This window comes from Leucoraja erinacea, chromosome 22, assembly GCF_028641065.1.
Source record: "Leucoraja erinacea ecotype New England chromosome 22, Leri_hhj_1, whole genome shotgun sequence".
Classification (NCBI taxonomy): Eukaryota; Metazoa; Chordata; class Chondrichthyes; order Rajiformes; family Rajidae; genus Leucoraja; species Leucoraja erinaceus.
Window position 1 is genome coordinate 15,882,339 of NC_073398.1, and position 20,582 is coordinate 15,902,920.

Here is a 20,582-nt window from a genome sequence, read left to right on the forward strand (position 1 = left end):
CGGTCTATAATACACCCCTATAAGTGTTGCTACCCCTTTCCCATTTCTCAGCCCTAGACGAGCCCTCTAATCTATCCTGCCAAAGCACTGCTGTAATATCTTCCCTGATAAGCAATGCAACACCTCCACCTCTTGCCCCTCCAATTCTATCACACCTGAAGCAACGAAATCCTGGAATATTTAGTTTCCAATCACAGCCCTCCTGCAACCATGTTTCACTGATCGCCACAACATCATACTTCCAGGTGTCAATCCAGTATTCCTCCACAGCTGAATGATAGTACAGCATTTTGACCTACACAGTGTCTGATATGGGTATTCAGGGTGGACAGCGAATTTGGTTAGATATGCAGTGTAATCAATGGTCAGAAACATGGCTAGGTACATGACCGGAACCAGGTATTAGGAATGCTGATAAATGAGGCATTTGAGCCAAGGATTGGGAACATATAATCTGCTTTATTATCTCCAAAATCTGGCCTCAAAACATCAGCAGTGGTCTTTCAGAAAGATTGATGCCAAAGCTTTCAAGGAAGGGTCTCGACCCGAAATGTCATCCATTCCTTCTCTCCAGAGATGCTGCCTGTCCCGCTGAGTTACTCCAGCTTTTTATGTCTATCTTCACAAAATTGGAAGTTCAAATTAAATTAATTAGATATTGAATGGCAAGAGAAACCCAAGAGAAAACCTTTTTTTATATCATAAATTTCTGATGTGTATTATTTTTATTTTAAAAATCACAAATGAATTATATAGTCTAAATTCTGTGATAATTTGCATTGATTCTTGTAATTGATATCACTTTTATGCTCACAGATTGCTCAGCAGAACAAGTTAAAGGAGAATCAACGTTTCCAAATAAACAGGTTAATTAACAGGCACTGCAATTGGAGCTTAAAGGGCCTGTCCCACTTGGGCATCATTTGCGCGTCGCGGGGATGGCGTGCGAAGATTTTGTACATCACAAAATCCTGGGGCGCCGCGCGCGACTGCGCGTCACTGCCTAGGTCACCACGAACCATGCGCACGTAATGCGTACCATGCGCGCATCATGACGCGCTCGTCACAACGCGTGCGTCGTGATGCATAAACGATGACGTGTAAATTACGCGCAAATGACGCCCAAGTGGAACAGGCCCTTAAATGTTTCTTTCCTAAAGTTCCAATTAATGGAGCAGTTCTACAATGCAACATTTACAGAAATAGAGCATGCAGTTCTGGATACAAACACATTCACAATTGAACTAAAAACCAGAAGTGCCGTACATAAGCCAAGATAAGCCATGGTTTCGGCTCCTTCACCATCTTTCCCATTATTACTGGGGGGTTAATCAATAGAATGCAATATATTAATTCACAATGAAATGTGCAGTTCCACGTACCTGGCAAAATATTCGATGGATTTCTTTCTCCAGTCTTTGACTTATCTTCATTCCCCCCATTTCCATTTGACAACTCTTGTGTGGAAAAAATATTTTGTCGTTAACTATTTTAGTAACTACTGGAATGTATTGCTTTTATTTTTTATCAACATTTAATAGATCATCCAGTGTTTTAAGATAATCACTGTACAGGTCTACAAGTGTAAATGCCACAATTGTGACTTATCAGCCTGGATTTTGTAATCAGCAATGAAGCAAGGCACTTAGAATGCCCTCAACGATTCACTGATCTCTGCGGCGAGGTTTCATTTCTCTTTGTCAGTTGCCGTCAGGTATCCGTCAATTGGGATATCTACCATTCAGCAACAATGAAGTCATCAAGCAGAATGACTAGCCAAACACACTGAAGATTTCTTAACAGTACATAAAATCCAGAAATCAAAAGCTCTAATATTTAAACTACCTTTTTAATCATTTTATAGAGAATGAAAAAAAAAGGGCTATATACATGAGATAATGTTAAAGGTTTAATTATCATAAACAAACTTTAATAAAGTAAAAATAGATAAAAAATCAGGAGCTTTGAAATAATTATCAGTTGTAGGATCCACATAAAATTACTTTCTTAAGTCAGAGAGGCTGATATGCAATAAATACAGTTATACATATTAAAAACTCAATTACATCCCATTAAACAATATACATTTTTTAGGCATTGTTAACTTCAGAACAGTTGTAAGTTGGTATTGATTCTCTGATTTCTGCTTATTACATAGCAGAACACTGCTAACGCTGCTCTCAAGATAAGGGAATCAAGACGAGGAACTTGTTGACTTGAACTGCAAACATCCAATAAAAATCTGTCCCTTGGTATACCCGGCAATAATAAACTGAACTAAAATACATACTTCCTCAGTTATTGTGTAAATTTTGATAGTTTCATAATTATCATCACTTTTAGGTCCATAATAAAAGAATCAACTACATTAAAAAAATAAAAGTTGCTATTAAAAGCTATGTTTTCTGTTCAACTCTCACATTATTAGTAATGACATTTTGGCTGGGGAAGAGAAACACTGAAACATTGATAGAACTTCAGCTACACTCATAAGAGATCTCATGTTTATATCATGAGGCAAAAATAAATAAAATGTTAGCAATAATAAGATTTTTTTTTTTGGATTAATACTCAAGATTTAAAACTGGCTTCCTATCATAACAGCCTATCATATATAAACTTCCAAACCACAAGTGCAGTTTGAAGCAACTTTATTCATTATAGAACTGGGCCAGACAGGCAAAAAAAGTAACAATGAAGTTTGCAATTGTATTTGCACTTTCTAACTTACCGGCTCTTTCCTTCGATTTCTTATTACGTTGAGCACTTGCATAAAGTACAACTTGCTGGACAATCTGAAGCTGTTGTTCCACTCTAGGAAAATGGAAATCAGTGCACTCATGGCAAACCGTTGCAAAATCTAGTATGGATGGATAATTAAAATATTGGAATTGTGTGGAATTGCTCTTCCTGATTTTACATTATAAGACAGTACTATTGCAAAAGGCTTACTGGGGATTAATTAAACATCTATTTTGTTTACATCCCTCCTTTTGCCCTATTTCTACATGAACAGTATTCCAATCTCTCAGTCATCCATTCCCATTACACCTGTTCTGATGCTGTTAGTGTCTTGTATCCTTTTGACAACTTCTACAGGTACACAGTAGAGAGCATGCTGACTGGTTGCATCGTGGCTTGGTTCGGCAACTTGAGCGTCCAGGAGCGGAAAAGAATGCAGGAAGTTGTGACCACTGCCCAGTCCATCATCGGCTCTGACCTCCCCACCATCGAAGGGATCTATCGCAGTCGCTGCCTCAAAAAGGCTGCCAACATCATCGACCCACACCATCCTGCCACGCACTCATCTCTCCTCTACCATCGGGTAGAAGGTACAGGAGCCAGAAATCTGGTACATCCAGGTACAGATTCTTCCCCACAGCCATCAGGCTGTTAAACTCGCAAACAAACTCTGAACTGTAACAGCCTATTGCACTTTATCTGAACAAAGGTCTCGACCCGAAACATTGCCTATTTCCTTCACTCCATAGATGCTGCCTCACCTGCTGAGTTTCTCCAGCACTTTTGTCTACCTTCGATTTTCCAGCATCTGCAGTTCCTTCTTAAACATTTATCTGTTTATCTGTTAACTGTTTATTTATGCGTATATGTGTGGTCTATGCTATATACACACTGAACTGTTCTGTATTTATGCTTACAATACTCTGTTGTGCTGCAGCAAGCAAGAATGTTATTCTCTCTCTCTTCCCCCCCTCCTCCCCCCCCCCCCCCTCCCCCCCCTCCCCCCCCTCCCTGAACTGAAAGGTTAATTCCCTTTTTCCCTCGTTAAAAATGCTGCCTGATATGTCAATTACTTCCAATGTTTTGTTTAAAAAAACACAAATACTGCTTTGTAGTACCTCGTTTGATACCGCTATAGGAATTGATGCGGTTATCAACAAGCAAGACGAGTCCACAGAGGGAAGTGGAATATAGTGAGAGTGCTGTCTGTAATCTCTGAAGTTTAACACCACTTTGTTGATTGCGCTTGTGTTTACAAAAATCAAGGACATCAGCTCTCACCAGCCGTAAGTTGTGCATGGTTTTCAGTTGAGCTCCTGTGGTGTAAGAATGTACAGGTATTTTAAGACCCAGGTTAAATAGATAAACATTTCAAGATATATCTAAGATTGGAGGATTTAAAACGGTAAAATAATTTCCTACCTAAATGTATGGTAAAACTTTCTTCCAACAAAGATCGTTCTTCAAACACTCGTTCACTTGTTACCGTGGATTGGCTTTGCTTTACCTTGATTTCTTCACTTCAAAAAGCAAAGAAAATTATTTATTTGCAAAATGTATATAAAACCCAATTCAATTTACGGCAAATTAATATCTTTTCTACGTGTATCAAGTTTAAATAATTTATCAGGTCCTCAAGTTTTAGATAAGTTGAAAACGGAAAATAATCCAATTTTCTTCAATCATAAGAGAACGAATTATTCAGAAACTGCCAAAATATCAGCATATGTAAGTATATAATAAATTCAAAAGCATCCAAAAATTAAAGTAAATTTTGAAGAATCTTGTTTTTAGTCTCAACTTTCAACAAGTGGAATCAATGACTACTAAATTTAATGACCAGGTGCTTGGAAGTCAATAAAGCATTCTATGCTTACTGAACTGAAGTCTAAATCACAGACTAGCTATTAGCTTTCATTAGTACTCTGCCATTCCTTTATTATTGTCCATTTGGAATCAGAAACAAAATCACAAATGTTAAACTTATTAGTCTTCGAAATGGTTAATTTGATAATTAAAAAGTGATACAGAGCAGCTAAAAAGCAAAAACAAAAATCAAGATGACAAAACCAAATGCAAAATACAAGAAACAATGTTTAGTTGAATTATAAAACAACATAGTGCCCAATAACTACTCATTGACTAGGGCATTCTGGGTTTGATTAGGCCAGTGCCTTTTAAAATATTTGTGTCATGATAACAATGGAAATAAATGAAAGAAGAAAATTCATAGATAGGTTACCTGACTGTATTGTTGTTAGGATTTTGCATGTCCTGATGTAGTTTTATCACCCACTCTTGGTACTCCTGTTTCTGAATAGTCATGAGTTGTTTCAATTCGCTGGCCCATTTATTCTCCAGTACCTAATTGCAGAAATTGTACAGATGCTTACAAATCATTATTTAAGTCTTACTTTTTGCATAAAGTGCAATGGTTTCACACCTTCATATTGTAATAGTGAGCATAAACTGGTTTTCTCAAATCAATAAAACTCTGATAACCTGGCAGATTCGGAGGTTTGGTGGTGTCAGCCTAGCCAATTATGTGGACCATTGGATTCAATTTCTACTAATGGGCCAAAACATTTTTAGTTATTTCTTCTAGATGTTAGGCAGCATTATAACAAATGTTGCCAGTTAATCAGGTAAGCTTAAGGGGAGCATGGGAATTGGGTCCTCGTTGAGTGGAATGGGAGGGTGGAAACTGGGGCGTCGGTGTGAGTGGGAGCTTGGTTGTGGGGCCCATAGAGCAGAAAACACAAAGACCAATTGGTAGCCAGACGCTGAACCATCAGAAATTCTGAATAGTTGGATAGCAAATGATCAGAGTTTTACTCCAGTCTTTTTCTTCTTGTGTAAGGCGTGCAGAGCCTAAAGTTGTAGACGCCAAAACACTACATCTATTTGTTTGTGCACGTCGGGTTGATTGCATTAGTTGAAACAGGGTGGACCACGTGAAGGTTGCAATCTCCCATTCCTTTACTCCAGTAACATAGAAAATGGGTGCTGGGGTAGGCCATTCGGCCCTTCAAGCCAGCACCGCCATTCAATATGATCATGGCTGATCATTCAAAATCAATACCCCATTCTGGCTTTTTCCCCATATCCCTTGATTCCCTTAGCCCTAAGCGCTAAATCTAATTCTATCTTGAAAACATCCAGTGAATTGGCCCCCACTGCCTTCTGTTGCAGAGAATTCCACAGATTCACTCTCTGGGTGAAAAAGTATTTCCTCATCTCAGTCCTAAATGGCCTTCTCCTTATTCTTAAACTGTGACCTCAGGTTCTGGACTCCCCCAACATCGGGAGCAAATTTCCTGCATCTACCCTGCCCAATCCTCTAAGAATTTTATATGTTTCTATAAGATCCCCTCTCATGTTTCTAAATTGCAGCGAATTCCAATACCATGTTCATGCTGTAAAAATGTACGCACAGAACAATATTATATAATGCAATCAGCACCAGAGTTAAAGATGTTAACGTGTGCTTTAAGTGCAGGTTGGATGATGCCTTGTGGAGCTAATTTTTTTTCTCTGCATATTAATTAGAACAATTTCTTCACACAAAAATACATGGCAGTTCACAAAATGAAAGGTTTTGTTTCACATTATTAATTTTGTGCACCAATACTGATGTAACTGATCCAACAGTGCCTGTGACGTTGAAGCAGGAAATATTACATGGATATAGTGTAATCAGTGAAGAAATACAGTTCGATTACCTGCTGGGAATCAAAGTGCTGAGCAGCGACTGAGTTTACATCTTGATCTGTAAGTGTTTTTCCCAGCTCTTGCATCACTTTGTCCATTTCTACAGACTGCCTATTAAAAAAAATAAAGGAACTGCTTTCTTTTGGAAGATAGATAATATACTATCCTTCCAAACACAAAGAAAAGCAATAAAAAGTGATAACAGGTAACATCAAAATACATATATATTATTCTAATGTAATGTAATACACCAAATGTAATTTATTCAGATTCAATTTTTATTGAACAGTAAATGACTTGAAAGTTTACATGTTAAATCTGGACATGATGTGATACTGAGGGAATCATTTTTGTGAAGGTGTATGCTGTCAATTAAAATAATTGTTTTAGAGATAATAGTTTTACCGCTGGTATTAGATTTTGTGTGAAGTTGTGTGAAATGTTGCAAAGATCAATAAATATCAACTGCGTCAATTTAGACTCACTAACCTCGTCTAGTGAACTGCTTCAAATTATAGTGACAGAATTCTATGTTTAAATAATTATAATTTCATCTTCATAGCTCTGGTCAAACTTGGCACACAATGACAACTAATTCTAGTCTGGAATTCCATGGTTATTGCATTCCTTCTTCATTTGTGCTGGATTCAACAATGCTTGGCTGGGTTTCTAGGATCAAGTGTGCATTCCATCTTCAAGCAAGGTTGAAAACCTGCATATTATGCAGATACTTTTGTTTGTATAAAAAAAAACTGCAAACCTTTCCTGCAGTTTCTTCAATTCCATGTCTCTTTCACTTATAAGCTCTGAGACTCTGACAAAGTAATTATGTTCCAGGTTGAGTAAAGTCTCGGATGCTGGAGAATGAATCAAATCATGGTACACATCTGCAAAATCTTCATCCCAACTTGGCTCTTCTGGCCTAGCATATTCTAACGTGGTCTAGTAAATAATGAAATCATTTAGTCAAACACAAGCCGGTCTCGTCTTTAAATTTATGTTGTATTTTACACAATTGAAACATCAAATCTATAGAATTAAATGGGTTGCAACCACACAACATATGACACAAGTCAGACAATAGTAGAACAACAGTAAATTTAAGTAAAACATCAATAAAATATTTGCGAATTGGAATTGTGTGGCTGTAAACATTTGAAAAAGAAGTTATAAGACCTGTCACGACGTACTTAAAACAATTGTCTATAATCTCCAATTCAACAAAGCCATCTATATTTTGGTACAACATCTTGTATTATTACTATGTTAGGTTAGTCACTGAAACATGAGCCCTGCTAAATACCGAAAATTATAATTGTATAAGATTTTTATTGACAGTTCTCTTTTGGACACAGCAGATACTGAACCATAGTCCAAAACAAAAATCTATTTTTCTGCCAATTGTCTAGTTGGTTCCACATTATTAGATATCTGCAAACTACTGACTGACATTACTAAAATACATACCTCATGGTAAGCTTTAGCCCAAGCATTAACAAGTTGTTCAGTATTCCGGTCGCTGCTTTTTAGTTTTTCTAAGGCAGTTTCTGCTTCTTTGTCATAATTATTTTTAGTTTCTTCATCAATAAATTGATAAAGAGATTTTTTTAAATCTGTAAGACATTTGAAACAACACTGAAGATGTAATTTTCCTACATTTAAAATACATTTCTTAAGATGATAAGATACATCCTGTTTTCAACCATTTTGTGTTATTGTATTAAATCTGACAGAGCATATGTAACACAATGGTACAAAGTTAAATAAAATACTACATTATAAAGGAAGAACCTAGAAATTCACATTTGTGGTATTTGTTTTTTTTTTATAAGATACAGCCAATTTTGACATTTCCTAAAGTAGACTGCATTGGTAATCATTTTCAGATTAAATTGCACTAGCTAGAAAAATGGACCGAGGACTACCATATGCTAATCATGTTGCTATCCTGACCTTTACTGATGCACACCAGATGACGGGATTATGTGCGTAATATTAATTTCTTCTGAAGCCATCATAAATTGGAACAGAAAACTAAAAGCTTTGACTGTTGTGAAACATGCATAATGGTTGCATTTTTGTTACTTTTAGGTGCTGAGACACTCATTCAATTGGCATTTCAATGGGGACGACATTGGCAGTATTACATTACTAGAGAAGTCTAGGCAGCATCTGGTTTGTGCAATTCTCATTTTATTAATACGAGTATCTCTACATGTCTCTATGAGTACATGCCTTTACCAAGAAAAACGATATTGGTACAATCTCAAAATTGCTAATGAAGAGATACTAGAAAGGTGAAGTCCGACACAGACCAATAACAATTCAAATAGTCCAGATGGGATGTAACCTCGTTGCTGAGGAAGACACTTTTAGAGGTCTCAGTCATAATCTTCCAAACATATAGATTCATAGGTGTATGAGTCCAAGGACTGGAAGTCTGCAAATGCTACCCCTTGTTCAAAAAAGGAGTGTTTCAAACTGAATTTAGTGACATCAGTCTGAAGAAGGGTTTCGGCCCGAAACGTTACCTATTTCCTTCGCTCCATAGATGCTGCAGCACCCGCTGAGTTTCTCCAGCATTTTTGTGTACCTTTGAATTTAGTGACACTTGAACTCAATTGGATTTTAGTAATAAATACTAAACTTCTCAGCATAACATTTTGTGTAGAAGATAATTTTCCCATCAAAGCAGGAGATGATAATCTTGTGTGCATTTAAAAACAACTCAAGATCCTGTTCCGCTTCTTGTATTGTATAAAGTTATTTTACATGCCCAATCAATGTTCTACAGTCCCAACTTTAATTTGCCCCAAAGGGCTAATAATGAAATATTCACCCAATTTCGATTGCAACCTATAACTTGCAACCACTCTGAGCGAACTGCCAGATTAATGCTATTAAAGTTACACATTTCTTTATACTGGATGACAGAGAAGGCATGATAATAATTAAACAGATTTTTTTCCCATGCAAGAATCATATACTGTGGAACATCCTGTCAGCCTGGGATGCATTTGAAACAAGGCCCAATAGATATACTGTCAGTGTCTGATTCACTCTATCATTTCCAATAGATAGTTAATAAATAAACATCCTTCCCATACGCACAGATTTGATGATGCATGTCTTTATTTTATAGTGCTGGGATGATACTCTTTGCATTTAATTTTAATATGAGCATAACGGACTGTAGGTTGGGTCAAGCCACAACCTTCAAGCAAGTGAATATAAATGCAGGTAGACAAAAATGCTGGAGAAACTCAGCAGGTGAGGCAGCATCTATGGAGCGAAGGAAATAGGCAACGTTTCGGGTCGAGATCCTTCTTCAGACTGATGTGAGGGTGGGGGGGGGGGGGGGAAGAAGAAATGAAGAGGCGGAGACAGTGGGCTGAGGGAGAGCTGAGAAGGGGAGGAGAAAGCAGGAGAGAAGTAAGAGAAGTCAATGTTCATGCCGCTGGGGTGCAAATTGCCCAAGCAAAATATGAGGTGCTGCTCCTCCAATTTACGGTGGTGCTCACTCTGGCCATGGAGGATGCCCAGGACAGAAAGGTCGGATTCGGAATGGGAGGGGGAGTTGAAGTGCTGACCCACTGGGAGATGAGGTAGGTTAATGCAAACCGAGTGGAAGTGTTGGGCAAAACGATCGCCAAGCCTACGCAGTATGCTTTAAATGCAGTATTCTTTATATTTTAGATAGCTCGCAAGTATTGAAATTTCAGACTGAGGCATATTTATTAATGTAACAAAATGATTTGGTTTCAAGTGGTATATTTTGGCATTACTCCTCACACTACTTAACTCATGGATGCTTGTAATTTGCCTTGTAAGGAAAGAAATGCAGCCAAAATAAATAAGTACACAATAAATCGCCAAATGTTATGTACAAACAGGCTAGAATAACATTGCTACCATAGCATCAGTGGTGAGGATATGATCAGCAACAAATTGGGTAGACAAGGATGAATGGGTAGACAGATTAACTAATGGCTGTTTTAGACCAGGAAAGTCTGGATCTTCCCCTCACAGAAAAACTACAGGATTCCAGTTTTGCTAAATAGCTAAGGTGAAAGCACTTGACGATATACATCTTTGTGTTGCTCAATGGTCGAGCTGGTTTTCAAATTTCAAATAAAATACTCACCACTCTCGACAAAATAAGGAAGATTGTGTAAAAGCATAAGACGGCCATGTAAATCACTGATGCTTCCTTGCATAGGAATCAAGATGGGTACTGTTAGCACATTTGTCTCATGTCCTGTCTTAAAGTTAAAGACAAATGTTTTTTCCGATGACTGGAAATGTGGAGGTTTCTCTTTTATTCTTGTGCCCAAAAGCATCTTTCCACTTCTGAAATAAATAACAATAGATTATAAACCATTAGGTCATTAAACAATAAATTATTGTAGAGTTCTGTGTAACAGATTAATTCATGGAAAATTCAACACAATTTACGGTATAGAAAGAAACCAATCAGTGCACTCTACATCCAAGTGTGGGGCAAAATATATAAAGTTAACTTGCATAATTCATTAGTACTGGGATGAAATTGGAAGAAAAGTAAAAAAGTGTTCTTAATTAAATCATTTATTGTTTATTGAAACACTTAGTTATTAGCAACTCAAATTTATTCAATAACAATACTAAATAACAATATCATTAATGTTGCAAATCTCATTTCTTCATTTGTAAGTGACATCATAAACAAGCGACAAAGAAATTAAGTTGTCTAATTGTGTCGGTAATCCTTATTTACTTGCTGTGGAAAGTAGTTTAAATAGTGCCTTTAATCTTAAAATCTTAAGATGGCAGGAATGCTTAAAGATTGCCATCCTGTAGAAAAACAACATAACTAGTTTGCCTACAAGCAGGAATGTGAAAGTGAATAATCTGTTTCTTTGGTTAAAGGATGAATATCAGAAAGAGCACTGTTGCTCTACTTCAAGACAACACCATGTGGTGAGTGTGGAAATACTGTATGTGGGGAAACACTGACTAGATGAAATTAAATAAATAAAACATTGAAAACACTAAATACTCACCAACTCAGGCAGCATATATGAAGGCAGTATGAGAACATATTAGGCTAACAACCTCTCATCTGATTAATGTTCATTTCCCTCACATGCTGTCTGATTAATTGCGTATTTCCAGTGCCTACTACCTGTTTTTAATCTTTCTAGTGTTTGGTGTGTTTACTTTCTGGATTTAATAGACTACACTGACTCAGTTTTAGCTGTAACATGTTATGAATCTAAGATGAGAAATAGCTGTTTTCCAATCCTTCTAAAATAGATGAATTACATCCACTTCTATACTATAATTCCAGATGATGCTTTTATGGAATTTTAATGTTTTATTCCAAGACTCAGTGGAAATTCCTGGTTTATTGTAAGGAAGCATCTATTTTTTGGGTAAGTCATTCTTGGTCTAGTGCAGTAGAGATGGCAGTTAGGGTGCTGGTATGCTCCTCCAGCAGGGTGTGGGAAAGCAGGGTGATTTCCAGTATCTCTGGGGAAAAGTGGGAAATGTGTTCAGCTGCAACTGTAGATGCAGCTGGACAACCTCAAGATTGTCTCGGAAAATTAGAGCGTCATGGGTAGGAGTTATAGCGAAGTGGTCACCCCTAAGGTACAAGCATAAAGCAGATGGGTGACCACTTGTAAAGGAGCAGGCAGAGAGTGCAAGAATACTCTGTGACCATTCCCCTTCAAAACAAGTATATCCTTTTGGATACTGTTGGGGGAGATGACCGTTCAGAGGAAAGCGGCAGTCAGGTCTGTTGCACTAGATTTGGTTCTAGTGGCACAGCAGGCTTGGGTCATTAAACAGGAAGATAGACAGAAAATTCTGTTGCACAAACAAAACTCCAGGATGGTGTGTTGCCTCCCTGATGCCAGGATGCCTCAGAGTGGCTGCAGACCATTCTCAAGAGGGAGGGGGAGCAGCCAAAAGTAATTGTGCATATTGACCTGGGATGACAAAAGGGATGAGATCCTGCAGAGTGAATATAGGGAGTTAAGCCAAAGATTAAAAAGCAAGACCTCAAGAAATGTGACCTTTGGATTACTCCTGGTGCCACATGGTAGTGAGGGTACTATTAGGAAAATAGCACAGGTGAATACATGGCTGAGCAGTTGGTGTACGGGCAGGGATTCACATTTTTGGAACAATGGAATCTCTTCTGGGGTAGATGTAACCCGTAGAAGAGGGACAGGTTACACCCAAACAGGACGGGGACCAATATCCTGGCAGGCAGGTTTGCTAGTGCTATTCAGGAGGGTTTAAACTAGATTGGCAGGGAGACAGCACAGGTTCCAATGCAGTAGTGAGGCAGGTGGAAGGCTGGGGGTCAGTACAAATGTCAATGATAACAAGTTCAGTAGACAGCACAGGCGGGAGCATGGTTGGGATCAAGGAAAGACGGATGGGATTAAATTGCAATTGGAGAGCAGGCAGGGCAGATGATCTCAGGGCATAGATAGGTACGTGCTTCCTTGACATTATAGTCATTATAAGAGAGGGACAGAAAAGAGGCTAAGAGAAGGACAGAGCTGGCAGTTTAATGTTGCAGGGTATAAGTGCTACAGGTGAAATAGGGGAGGGAATTGTTTTAAGGAGAATATCAAGGCATAGTCTGAGATGTTATTACAGAAGGATCGCCGAGCGAGGTTATATGGGTGGTGTTGAGCAGTGAAAAGGGGTTGAGCATCTCATTGGGATTGTACTATAGACCCCTAGTCAACGGGAATTATAGGAACAAATATGCCTTGATAGATGAGATTGCAAACAGTTGCAGGACTAATATGGTTGTCATGGTATGGTTTTTTTTTAAACTTTCCTCATATAGACCAGCAGTGCCATAGTATCAAGGACTTACTTGATGGGGTAGTGTTTTTGATTTTGTTTTGTCAAATATATTCAGGAAATGTTTAATGGGCTAAACGTGTGTAAATGGGACTAGCTTCGATGGGGCATCCTGGTCTTCATGAACAATTATTTGCCAAAAGGCCTGTTTCAGTACTGTATGACTATGATTAATAAAGATTTATGAATTTCTTTCCTCAGTGAACATATCAAGAACTGGCAATGAAGTCAGCAATTTTGGCCAGATACCATTACAGGACAAATTTGATTATGATTGCTAAGGGAATGAAAATATGTATACAATGGCATACACATCACGCGCCTTGTTTTCCTGGCGCTTGAAGTTTAAGTGGATGTTTCGAAAACAGTACGTCATATTAATAAATTACAAAACTGCATCTACTTCATGCAAGCTTAATTCCCAGAACATATTTATATTTCCTAAGATTTCAAAATTGTGGTTTTAACTCTGGATTGAAATCTAAAGGTTTGCATGAAAAATAGATAAGCAAACCCGTAGATAATTGAAAAAAATATATAAACATGCCGATGAAGAACAAACCCATTCAAAATATCATACCTTCTCTAATAATGATTGACCTGCCATACTTTTCCATCCTAAAATGATTCCGTTAAGTTTATATTATGGTAATACTTTACTTTGTTCACCCATTTTTAAACTGCCCAAGTGTGTTAAAGATGTGGATTTTTCAGTGTTTCTCAATTTTGTTTGGATTTCTGGTGAGTATATGATTATACATTTCCCACAGCAGATTCGGTGTTTCTCAATTCTGTTTGGGTGTTTAGAGAACATATGATTACACATTTCCCATAACAGATTGAGCTTCAGAAAGGACGATCATAAAAGTCAATTCCACTCAAAGAAGAATGGCAAATATCTCAAATTCAGAGGCAGAATTAACATTATAGCTAGTTCCAGATTATTTACTTAAACTATTATGCCCAACTTCTGTGGCATATTTTCACCAAACATAGTTGCCTTTTATAACATGTCCTAAGCTGGCCTAGCTTATGGCAATTACTATCCATGTAAACTAATGTAATAAACAAGGGAAAGGGCCAATTTAAGGCATTTTCTACATTGAGAAAAAAGGTGATTCATAATTACATTGTAAATGAGCCTCATGAATTGTGATGATATGATAGAGGTTTATATTAAGTGTGATAGGGATGTGATTCAATGCAAAACTAAGGTCCTAAAGGGAATTTTGAAGGTACGAGGGGGAAGGCAATAATTATCATTTAAATAAGTAAATTGCATAATTAGTTTTGTTTATTTTAGAGATACAGTTTGGAAACTGGCCCTTTGGCCCGCCGAGTCTGTGCCACCCATTGATCACCCATTCACATTAGTTCTATGGTATCCCACTATCTCATTCATTCCCCACACATTGGGAGCAATTTCTGCCTAATGCGGTCTGCCGTCTATTTAAAAAGCACCTTGGCCCACGGTCTTGTTGTGGGAAATGTGTAATTATATGGTCACAGTAGAGATGCTTCCTTACAGCGAATGCAGCGGCGGAGACCCGGGTTCGATCCCGACTACGGGCGCTGTCTGTACGGAGTTTGTACGTTCTCCCCGTGACCTGCATGAATTTTCTCCCGAGATCTTCGGTTTCCTCCCACACTCCAAAGACGTACAGGTATGTAGGTTAATTGGCTTGGTAAATGTAACAATTGTCCCTAGTGTGTGTAGGATAGTGTTAAAATGCAGGGATCGCTGGTCGGTGCAGACCAGGTGGGCTGAGGGGCCTCCAAACTAAACTAAACTCAGAAGCTGGAAATAATGTATTCCATTATGATGTTCAAAAGGCATCAAATTAAGAATTAGGCAGATAAGTATTTTAGCTTTCATTTCTTTTCTTGCCAGCGTTAGTATTGCTCCCAGTTTTGAGGCATGGATTTTGCACTCATAGCCAACTACAGAAATTTGAGCACACATTCTGATGACACTCAAGAGTATTATTATATAGGAAATGTGGGAGTGTCCAGTGGTAAAATTGAGTATAGTGTTTCCCCCAATGCCTTAACAGACATGGGCAGAAATCCTGGGAGGCACAGGGGGGACGCATCCCCTCCATGTTTTGAGAGGTGGGGGACAATCCCCCCCCCCCCCCCCCATGTTTTGTATTTGTATTTTGAAATTGGGTGAAAAGAAATCTATTAATTATCTCCGCTTTCCGCGAGACAGTGGGGGTGGGACTGATGATCGAGGGCTCAAGCAATGCTGCTGATGCTGGAGTTTGGAGTCCGTCATCAACCAGGTCAGCACCCAATGTTACCGTCCACAGGGCCCACGGCCGAAGGGGGGGTTGGAGTGTGTGTGTGTGGAAATTGTGTGTGTGTATGTGTGTGAATTGTGTGTCTCCCCGACGTTTTCATAGCCATTTCTGCCCCAGAACAAGCATTATCCTGCAATCAACATTGATAAAATAGATTATCTGATCATTTGTGTAGGAAAGAACTGCAGATGCTGGTCATTTGTCAGATTTATATTTGAAATTACTCATTTCTTTATAATGCACAATAAATACTATACTATACTGCAACAGGTACACAATGACACATCCTCCCCACAAACCAGTAGTTTATTCTAAAATATGCTGCATACAGGAAAGAAATGGTAATTTCCTTCCATTGACCAAATCCCAAACATTGCAGCCGACACATCACACTTGCCTTCCCTTGTTAAAATTACTCCCTGAGCAACAAAACTGCAACTAGGAAGATTTGATTATCCCAATATAGGATTACAAACTTTACAACATCTCAATAAAATTACCAATTATAACACTAAAAAACACATCTGTGGTATGTTTGAAATTGCAAAAAGAATCAACGTAGATGTAAAAGATATAATTATAATGGAGTTCTTCAGAATGTGGAAGAGAAAAGTGTCATTTTGGATTTTCATAACACAAAACAAAATCATTTACTGGGTAATCTGTTAAATTGAAGTGGCCTGTTGAAATTGACACTTGAATGATAATAATTGCAATGGTGCATTTTGTAGTGTGTGAGCTTAGAGTTTTTTTTATTGATATACGAGTCACAAGTCTGAGTTTCGTTTCATGGTTGCAATTCCAGCAATTGGTATGTAGCACCATTCCTCCTTTATTTTTGCTGTTTTACAAGACACAAAAAGGAATGCTATTAAGAAGACAAACCCTCATGCTATTCACAGAGTACCCTAGTTTCTGAAATGGTTTCCAAAGATTCTAGAATATAGCGAGGAGAATGGAAAGCAATCTATTTGGAAAAAGTAGTCGGAAAGGGGAGAACCTTGCACAAAGTTGCCTGTCAGAATAGATCTTAACCCTCCATGACTTCCGTTTTCCAGGCCCCCACTCCCTCATCTTCACCATGGATGTCCAGTCACTCCACACCTCCATCCCCCATCAGGATGGTCTGAGAGCCCTCCGTTTGTTCCTCAACCACAGAACCAACCAATCCCCATCTACTAATACTCTCCTCTGCCTAGCGGAGCTGGTCCTTACTCTCAACAACTTTTCCTTTGACTCCTCCCATTTCCTCCAAATCCAAGGCGTAGCTATGAGCACACGCATGGGCCCCCAACTATGCCTGCCTCTTTGCAGGGTATGTCGACCAATCCTTGTTCAAGGCGTATCGTGGCCCTATCCCCGAACTCTATCTCCGCTACATTGACGACTGCATTGGTGATACCTGTACCCATGCAGAACACACCGTCTTCATCCATTTCACCACTAACTTCCATCCGGCACTCAAATACACCTGGACCATTTCCGACATCTCCCTACCGTAACTAGACCTCACTATCTCCATCGCATGTAACACACTACTGACCAAAATCTACTACAAACCCCCATGGCTCCCATGGCTATCTGGACTACACTTCTTCCCACCCTGCTTCCTGTAAGGTCTCTATCCCCTGCTCCCAATTCCTCCGTCTACGCCACATCTGCACCCAGGATGAGGTGTTCCAAACCAGGGGATCGGAGATGTCCCCATTCTTTAGGGAATGGGGGTTCCACTTTTCAACTATAGATGAGGCTCTCACCAGGGTCTCCTCTATATCCCATAGCTCCGCTCTCACTCCCCATCCCCCCCACTCGTGACAAGGACAGAGTCCCCCTTGTCCTCACCTTCCACCCTACCAGCCGTCACATACAACAGATATCCTCCGACATTTTCGCCACCTCCAACAGTAGCCCGCCACTGGCCACATCTTCCCATCTCCTCCTCTTTCGGTTTTCTGCAGTGACCGCTCCCTCCATAACTCCTTGGTCAATTCATCTCTTCCCACTCAAACCACCCCCTCCCCTGGTACTTTCCCTTGCAACCGCAGGAAATACTACACTTGTCACTTTACCTCCCCCCTCGACTCCATCCAAGGACCCAAACAGTCTTTCCAGGTGAGGCAGAGGTTCACCTGCACCTCCTCCAACCTCATCTATGGCATCCGCTGTTCTAGATGTCAACTGCTCTACATCAGTGAGACCAAGTGCAGGCTTGGCGATCGCTTCGCTCAGTTTGCATTAACCAACCCGATCTTCCGGTGGCTCAGCACTTCAACTACCCCTCCCATTCCGAATCCGACCTTTCTGTCCTGGGCCTCCTCCATGGCCAGAGTGAGTTCCACCGCAAATTGAAGGAGCAGCACCTCTTATTTCGCTTGGGTAGTTTACACCCCATCGGTGTGAACATTGACCTCCAATTTCAGGTAGTTCTTGCTTTCTCCTTCCTTCCCCTCCCGTTCCCAACTCTCTCACAGCCTACTGTCTCCGCCTCTTCCTTTCTTCTTCCGCACCCCCACATCAGTCTGAAGAAGGGTCTCGACCCGAAATGTCACCCATTCCTTCGCTCCATAGATGCTGCCTCACCCACTGAGTTTCTCCAGCTTTTTGTCTAACTCATAAAGTTAAATTGGTTTCCCATTCCCAGTACAATGATGGGGAAACCAGCGGAGGAAAAAAAAAGTCTGGATTTTCAAGATTTGATCAATGTCCCATAAAAACGACCGAGAATACAGAATGAATTAAGCACTAAAAAAGAGTAGGTTCATGTTAGCAAACAAACATTTCTGAATGGATTGACGAGGCATGTGAACAATGCCAGAGGCAGAAAACATAGGAGAAATGAAAATTAATTATTGGGGAAAATGGGCTAGTGGTAACACATTGACATGCAATACTTAAGGTGAATGGTCAATAATTGGGCAGAGATGAAATGAAGATGGCACATGGTAGGTAATTGTTTCATAGAGAAGCCTGGGACGAACAAAAAAGAGAAACTAATGAAACGTCATTGTATGGCGAGGGGGACAAAAGACAATTCAACAGGGAAAGAAAGAAAGGAGGAGTGGATGGTAGAGATGGAGGACGGTGTTCAATGACCATCACTATAGTACAAACCGCAGACACAAAATGCTGGAGTAACTCAGCTGGTCAGGTAGCATCTCTGGAGAGAAGGAATGGGTGACGTTTCGGGCCATTCTCTTCTTTCTCACGAGATGCTGCCTGTCCCGCTGAATTACTCCAGCATTTTGTGTCTATGTTCGGTGTAAACCAGCATCTGCAGTTCCTTCCTCCACAATCAATACATTTTCCTAAGGACAGTCCCCTTGTGTCGGTTTTAATACTAGACAAACAAACGCAATAAAACCAAAGAGTAAGCGGTAAGATGCGAGACCTGATACCCCAGCAAACAGCAGCCAGTTCCAGCTGAATCCTCCACTCTGCTCCCGGCAACAGGAAGGCCGACTGCAGGCAGCCCCAAGGATCACCGGCCCACCGCCGCGGATTCCCTGCCCGCCCGTCTACGCCGAGGAAAGGAAAATAATAAAAGCCAACGTTAAGCTAGAAATAGGCGGGAGTATTTTTTACATTTTTGGGGGATCTGTTACGTTATTCTTTCGATCGCAAACCCCGCGTAGCTGGTGAAGCGAAAAGTGCGGGCGGGACAGACGGTTCAACGCAGCCGCTGGCGGTCTCGGTGGCAATGGCGGCGGTTCCTCCCCGAGCTCCCGGTTCTCAGAAAGCTGCTGCAATGGCCAGGCCCGTCAGGTCCGTAAGTATAACCTGAAACAGTGGAGGAGAGGGGATTAGAGCATCGGAGAGAAACCGGGGGACGAGGAGAGAGAGAGAGAGAAAGTGGAAACGGAGGAGATGCGTGGGTTGCGGAGGTGGAGAGGGGGCAAGATGATGGTACATGATGAGGGGAAATGGAGAGGGGCAGAGGGCCAGGAGAGGGGCAAAGGATTAGGGTAGTGAGGAAAGGGGCAGAAGGCCAGGAGAGGAGCAGAGAATGAGGGGAGAAAGGGGCAGAGGGATAGGAGATGGAAATGGGGAATAGGGATAGGAGATGGAAAGGGGCAGAGGGATAGGAGAGGACCAGACCAGACGATGAGGGGTGAAGGCCGAGGGGCAGAGTACTAAGACAGAGGCAGAGAGACACATGATGAGGGGAGATGGAGAGGGGCCGAGGAAGAGAAGCAATGGATAGGGCCCGAGGACCAGCAGAGAAGCTGAGGGCCATGAGATGGGTGGAGGACGAGGGTAGCTGGAGAGGGGCAGAGGATGAGGGCAGATGGAGAGGGGCAGGGGACCAACAGAGAGGATGACCAGTCGAGGGGCAGAGAGCCAGGTGAGAGTCAAAGATGAGGGGCGATTGAGAGGGGCCGAGGAGCAGGAGAGAGGCAGAGGATGAGTGGAGAAGGGTTTGTGACAAGGAGAGAATGAGTTGGGATGATGGCACTGAGAGGAAGAATGCAGACTGAGAAGATAGAGGCCATTAAGTGAAATAACCCAGAAACAAATCCTTGTCTTAACTCGACATCCCATCCCATCCCATGTCTGTTCCCACCTTCCCATCAACTCTCACCACGAGGAACCAGGGCCAATATACAATAAGCAATTGATCTATCATTCAACATAATCTTAATGTGGGAGGAAACCGGAGCAGTCTCAGCAAATCTATGCAGTCACAGTGCAAGCATACAAACTTCACACAGAATGTTCGTAAGACCAAAATCAAACACGGGCCACTGGAGTTTTTTTCTGGAGAGGAGAAGGTGGGAAGAAGGAAGAGAGAGAATGGAGGCCAGAGAGAGAGAGGGAGATAAAGAAAAACCCTAAGTAGGCAAGTGTAGAGAGAAACGGACTGAGGGCTTAGAGAGGAATTGTGGGCATTTGTCCAGAGTTACCAGGCGGGAACAATAGCTGGTTTCCAGGTCAACTATAAGACACTGAACACGACTGTGT

The 20,582-nt window shown here is 40.5% G+C and overlaps 3 protein-coding genes across 9 annotated transcripts in view; 2 read left to right on the top strand and 1 right to left on the bottom strand.

Moving 5' to 3' along the window:
* The window catches only part of c22h12orf4 (chromosome 22 C12orf4 homolog), a 47,621-nt gene extending 28,283 nt beyond the window's left edge, over nucleotides 1-19,338 (bottom strand). For 3 of the 5 annotated variants that reach the window (XM_055653006.1, XM_055653002.1, XM_055653005.1), the window contains exons 1-10: nucleotides 19,012-19,144; nucleotides 10,598-10,803; nucleotides 7,921-8,066; nucleotides 7,214-7,395; nucleotides 6,465-6,564; nucleotides 4,985-5,106; nucleotides 4,165-4,262; nucleotides 3,861-4,058; nucleotides 2,732-2,860; nucleotides 1,383-1,457 (exon numbers count right to left, since the gene is read on the bottom strand). In XM_055653006.1, coding sequence (XP_055508981.1) covers nucleotides 1,383-1,457; nucleotides 2,732-2,860; nucleotides 3,861-4,058; nucleotides 4,165-4,262; nucleotides 4,985-5,106; nucleotides 6,465-6,564; nucleotides 7,214-7,395; nucleotides 7,921-8,066; nucleotides 10,598-10,793 — 1,246 coding nt within the window. In that variant the 5' untranslated portion in view covers nucleotides 10,794-10,803; nucleotides 19,012-19,144. Of the gene's footprint in view, nucleotides 1-1,382; nucleotides 1,458-2,731; nucleotides 2,861-3,860; nucleotides 4,059-4,164; nucleotides 4,263-4,984; nucleotides 5,107-6,464; nucleotides 6,565-7,213; nucleotides 7,396-7,920; nucleotides 8,067-10,597; nucleotides 10,804-19,011; nucleotides 19,158-19,205 lie in introns of those variants that run through there. The other 2 variants (XM_055653004.1, XM_055653003.1) reach the window with 2 other exon arrangements.
* Nucleotides 1-20,582, top strand: part of ndufa9a (NADH:ubiquinone oxidoreductase subunit A9a) — a 170,540-nt gene that overhangs the window by 63,668 nt on the left and 86,290 nt on the right. The gene's annotated exons all lie outside the window — the stretch shown is intronic.
* rad51ap1 (RAD51 associated protein 1) overlaps nucleotides 19,254-20,582 on the top strand; it is a 45,908-nt gene continuing 44,579 nt past the window's right edge. For all 3 annotated transcript variants that reach the window (XM_055653010.1, XM_055653011.1, XM_055653012.1), the window contains exon 1: nucleotides 19,254-19,385. In XM_055653010.1, coding sequence (XP_055508985.1) covers nucleotides 19,321-19,385 — 65 coding nt within the window. In that variant the 5' untranslated portion in view covers nucleotides 19,254-19,320. The remainder of the gene's footprint in view (nucleotides 19,386-20,582) is intronic.